Consider the following 5,997-nt stretch of genomic DNA (forward strand, 5'->3'; position numbering starts at 1 on the left):
ATGAACTATGTGATTTCAAACCATTTACGTAAAGATGACACACTTCTTATGAAGTCTGAAAGTCCAGGATTCGATCCATGTTTGATTTATTCGTGCACAATCCTAAAAAGTAGTACCATACTCAGGTGAAACATCTATTGATTACTCTTTGACTTTTTTTATTGTCCCCCGTCTCAAATAGTATTAATCCGTGATACAATCCCAACCTCACTTGAAATTTACACATCAAGTAGTCACTTTTATTTATTCATATTAAATTCGGAAGGGGTTTTGTGGAGATTTCAGTATTTTCATAGTTGAAATCATGAGTCAATTGAAGCTAGATCACAATGGAAAACCTGGAAGCCCTGGACGGCCGTTTCGTCCTATTATGGGACTCCTCAGTGGCAGTGCGCATCCACGATCCCACACTCGCGAGTAGTAGTGTATTTTTTATTTGATTACATTTCTCCTCTGACCTCTTTTCCTATTTTTATTTAAAGTTATAATCAACAACAAGCTAACGCTAGTGGAAGTAATACTACTGAATTAAGTAGCCGCTATGTATCAATACAACAGAATCGAGATGATGTACAATCATCAACAAAATATGCCTTACATGATACATTTGAAAATATGAAAGCAGTTAATCAACAACTTCAAGGTGAACAAACACTTTTTTTGGTTTCTATTACTGTTAAACGTTTTCTATTGTTGATTATATAAGAAGATTAAATTATTTGAAACCAATTATATTCGAAAAGTATCTGGTTAAGATTTTGCAAAGAATTTCGTAATAGGATTATATCACTCATCTATCTACTATGCATTCCTTTTGTTTTGTATGTTTAGCTAACGTTATTGAATTGAGTCTAGGAAATATTATACCTAGTATCCTTGTAAAAAAATAAATCTAAACTATATTGCGAAGCTTTCACTATTCTAACGAAAAGATAGACTTCGACAGATTTCTAGGGTTTTGTATCATGAATATACGAAATGTTTCCGTCACCCTCATCCAGGAATTAACAATAATCCTATGAATGTGGTTAATGACTGACTGACTAATTCAGTTGTATAGATAGTATTCATCTGTTGAACCCAAAAAGTAGTGATAAGCAGATGTGAACAAACCTTTTTTACTTGTTATAATTATAGTACTATGTTTAAGTCATTATGTTACCAACTTAGTAACTTAACCATAAAATCATACAGAGCTTGTACATACGTGGCCGGTTCAATAAGTACACAAAATGAAGACACAGTTTTATTTAGAGTACATCAATTTTATTCTCATCAAAATTATATATATTTATGAGGCCTTACAGTTATTCCATCTTCATCTCCATTATTCCATAACATTTGTGAAGGTTCTCAGTTATCAAGCCTTTTAGCTCTTTCTCGTCTTACATTTTTCTCGGACTATGTATTTGAATGGTTTCTCCTGATTCAGTTGGTCAGGAGCCATCAAGACATTGAAATTGCTATCGGAAAGTTCATAAACCGCTCATAATTAAAGACTTTGAAGATGTCACGGATATTTGGGGTTTCACGACGCTTTTGTTCGTAACACCTCTATTATCGACTGACCTCAAGCTCACTCAAACCAGAAGTCAGGAATGAAAGAGTTCGAATGTACATTTGGAAGGTATTCGATGTATCAAAAAGTGTTTGATCCAAGTTAACTAGTTGTTTTGCGAGATGCGTAGAACAGCATGATGATCTGGTATGGATGCTTGACTATGCATCTTCAGCTAGGCTGTATCCAGTAAAACCAATGAGGTCAACATCAGTATCAAAAACTTACAGAACTATTTATTTTGGGGATCTATTTATCTCTATAGCTTCATTAGCTTAACAGGTTGATGGTCACCCTCTCAAACTTCACAACCCTCACGAAAACACTAGATCAACTTGAAAACAGTTATTTTGCTCCTTTTTTCTATGAAGATTCTTTAATATTTTATGAATTTCTTGAGTTTTGTTTTGTACTAGATTCATCGATGACTCTAGCTTCACTCTCTTGTTTTCTAAATTGTCTTGTTTACAAATAGTGGTTGGCAAATTGTTGTTTTCCAAAAATAATGATAATATTACTAATGAGTTAAATCAAATAGACAACGCTACAAGTTGTGAATATTTACATAAATTGGAACAATTCAATCAAGAACTATATCGTTTTATACCAATTGAACCGGCAAATATTCATCATCATCCTAACATTAATACTACTATATCAACTACTAATAAATTTATTCAAATCCCAAATACAAATTTACAATCAGTATTAACTGACGAACAACATTCAAACTTTGTTAATAAATCTACTAGTGTTAGTACCAATCAAGTAATGATGAATACAACTTCTGCGTTGAATACACACTTCACGACCGATGACAATACTAATACTATTAATAATAATAGTAGCACATCTAGACCTCTTTCTCATCCTTTCACTTCTAAGAGTACCACTAGTACTACTACGAATACTACTACTGTTACTACTGTACACTCATCCAATATCCATGTTATCTCTTTAACTGGAAAGTCAAATGATAACATGATCAATAAACAAGAGTTATTAGAAGATGAATACTACTGATCATAATAGTAATAATAGTATTATTAGTAGTAATAGACTACAATTGGATTCTATCAACTGCCGTATTATCACCTCTGTTTTTTGTGTTACATTATTTCCTTCCTTTTTTTGGGGGGGGGGAGGGCATGCGAACTTCATGCAATCACGAATAAATGAAAATAAAATCCGGTGTGTATGATGTGCAATATTATGTAATCGATTAATCTATGTGAACTATTATTTATAATTTTGCTTCTTTCATGTATTGTCATCTATTTTTTATTATTTTGCTTAAATGTTTTCAATTATTAGAAATATTTATAAAGCATATATGAAATACAACCCTAAGAGGGTTCTCTTCCCTCCAATTATCTATCGCATATATTTGATTCTATGTGCTTTCACAATTATTTTTGTGTTTATTTACACTTACATATGCTCTATTATTATGCTCCTTATTGTTTACCCTTCCAACCCGCCCCCCCCCGCTGCACCTATACACCTCACTGCCATTGGCCTTCTATTGATTATTTTAAACAATGTAACATGCCTGTGTATATTTTTTTGTTTACAGAAAGAAGAGTAATCTAAATGATACATAATATTTATTGTTTATTTGTTTGTTGATGGCTACTTTTCCGTTTATTTTTTTCTCATTTCTTACCTACATATTTGTTTTGATTTCTTTTTTTTGGGGGGGGAATTCCTTATTTTTTTTATATGTTGTTGTTGTTTGGTTTATTTGTTGTTTTAATTATAACAATGTTATTGTTTACATTATGAACTATGACAACCATTGAATAACTCTTGAGCAAATGCTTCATTCTAGTTTAATTATGCACTATTACTGAGAGGGGAAACTTAATCTAGGACGAAAAACAGTAATTCCCAGTTATCAGTAATCATTTTGCTATGTTTCAATCAATGAACGATATGTTAATCTCTTTTTTTTTCTAAATTGAACACAATCATCATTAGGATAAGAAAAAATCCTACCATCTGAGTTTTCACCTTCACTAAATGAATGTGTTTAGAGTGAATAATATCATTCACCTATCTTACGCATTATCATTGTTCGTGGTGGTGGTGGTGGTGTTCTCACACTACTTTATTATCTACTATTATTTTTACTACCCTCCTCTCCCCCCTCAAAAAAAATGACTTATTCCCTTTTTTTTAAAGATCAATCATCTACTGTGTACAATATTAAATAAATCAATGATGCGATAGTTACCATTTATTTATTGTTGTCTATTCTTTTGTTTATCGATTTATTGATTTAACTGTGCAAATATTAATTTTTGTCTGATGTTTTTTTTATTTTCGACCTATGTATTATGTAATTTTATTCTGTTCTTAGTCTATTAATCAATTAGAGTTACTGTACAGAAATATAATCAATTTAAAAGATGAAATATGAATCATTGAAATGTTTACTTTCCCTTACTCTTCTCCTCCTCCCCCCTGCACACACACACAATGCTATTTGTATATCTGTACACATAGGTGATTATATGAATTTCCTTCTTTATGTTATAATACCCTATCGTTGCCTGTTTGATTTCTTTTTTTTCAATTACCGGTTTGATTATTGTAATTGTTAGATACTTCATAAATTTGAAGTTTTTTTTCATTTTACATCCATATTCTCTTTCCCTATGAATATCTTTCAACTAAATTCGGAAAGTAATAGATATACAATTTGTTTTTTTGGTTGTGTTGTATACTCTAGGGTGTGATAATTGATACGTCTTACTGATTGAACGCTATTATTCGTATCCTAAGCTAGTTTCGTAACCCCCAAACTAGAACTACACAGCGACTTGAACACGAGAGAAAAGGCACAAAATATATGGGAAGCACTTTACTCCAAAGGTTCATTTATGTACAGAAAATATAGAGTTTTATAGTATTTAGGGAAGACCTTGGGTTTTCCTGAAAATTCTAGAATACTACTAAACATATTAGCAGTGTAGTAATCAGCCAATCAGAACCTCTACATGTGACTTTTCATTTTGGTGATATTTCTAGCAAAACTTCTAATCAAACGCTGATTGGATAAAATGCTTCTTAATGTTTCCTGAGCTTGTCATATCTATTGCGAGTAATTTTCAGGATCATCCCAATAATGATGTTGGCTAAAATGAAGATTGAAAACGTTAGAATTAAACTAGTGAGATTTGGTAATATATCACAATCTAAAGGATTCATTTCATTTACGGGTCTTTTGCATTATTTCAAGGGATGTTTATATTATGATATTTTTACTTGAATACCATAATATATGGTATTTCGTAGATTCTGTATAACAGTTTACAATGTTATTCTTAATATTTTGGATTATAAAACTGGAGGGATAGTTTAATTGACGATTGTATAATAAATATTTTAGGAATTAACACATTTCAAATTTGAGTCCCCCAAATGCCCTGGTACGACCGAGAGTGGAGACAGTCCGCTCTCCCTCTCCAAATGCTCCCACACGGCCACGCGTATATAGTCTCTGACAGGGAAGTCCTACTCACTGCCTTCTCGTGGCATTACTATTGTTTACGAAATTGAGAGGACGAAAAGCGAATGACCGGCGCTTTGACAGGGTTGGTGGACAAGGCGAGTCCACCTAGAGGAGTTGGAAAACCCTCATTCCAAACCAATGATGCACATGGACTCCAGTATCCTGAGGGAACAAATGGCGTATGAATCAATCGTTGGTCACCAGCTACCATGGGACTGCGTCTCCTTACGATGCTCCACTGCCTTGTGGATCAGACCTTTTAGTTCAAAGGCTCCGGGTATGGCCCCCTAAGAAAACCACCTGCTTGAGTTTGGGCACCTGGGCAGTATGACAGCCCTCACACAAATCGAATGAGATTTGTGCGACGCATATATATCTGGTGCTTCCTTGTACCAATATTCATGTGTTTAAATAAAATAAATAATAAAGCGTACATCGACTCTGGGATGCAGGTACATCTGGCGGATGAGTCCCAAATAGGACGAAACGCGCTTCTTGGATTTCACTATTAGCCACTGTACATCTCTGCTTATAGTGTTCATGACCTAATGGGGATATCGAGGTAATCATCACAGGTTAGACATATACCAAAAGAGGATGATTGATTGCAGTGCTAAATATCAGTGAGAAGATTCAAATAGTCAATAGAAATGAACAAACTTTAAATGTTAATTGAATGAATATGACAAATAGAATGTCTGGAATGATTAAATTAGCTGATAACTAACTAAGGATAGAAGTTAATAAATTGGATGGATTATATACATCTTATTTCCCTTTCTACAGAGAGGTAGAAAGAAACTATGGACAGAAAAGGAATAACGTGGAATTTTATTATTTATTTATTTATTGGAACACATAAATATTGGTACAAAGGAGCACCAGATACATATGCGGCACACAAATCTCATTTGATTTGTGT

At 33.1% G+C, this 5,997-nt stretch overlaps 1 protein-coding gene across 1 annotated transcript; it reads left to right on the forward strand.

Moving 5' to 3' along the window:
* On the forward strand, positions 1-3,980 carry Smp_147770 (hypothetical protein; the record flags this gene model as incomplete). The annotated part of the gene is made up of 4 exons (XM_018796356.1): positions 1-125; positions 483-643; positions 2,034-2,326; positions 3,921-3,980. The coding sequence occupies 4 exons, from the start codon at positions 1-3 to the stop codon at positions 3,978-3,980; spliced, it is 639 nt and encodes a 212-aa protein (XP_018650577.1).
* Positions 3,981-5,997: the final 2,017 nt, after the last annotated feature.

This window comes from Schistosoma mansoni, chromosome 2 (assembly GCF_000237925.1).
Source record: "Schistosoma mansoni strain Puerto Rico chromosome 2, complete genome".
Lineage (NCBI taxonomy): Eukaryota > Metazoa > Platyhelminthes > Trematoda > Strigeidida > Schistosomatidae > Schistosoma > Schistosoma mansoni.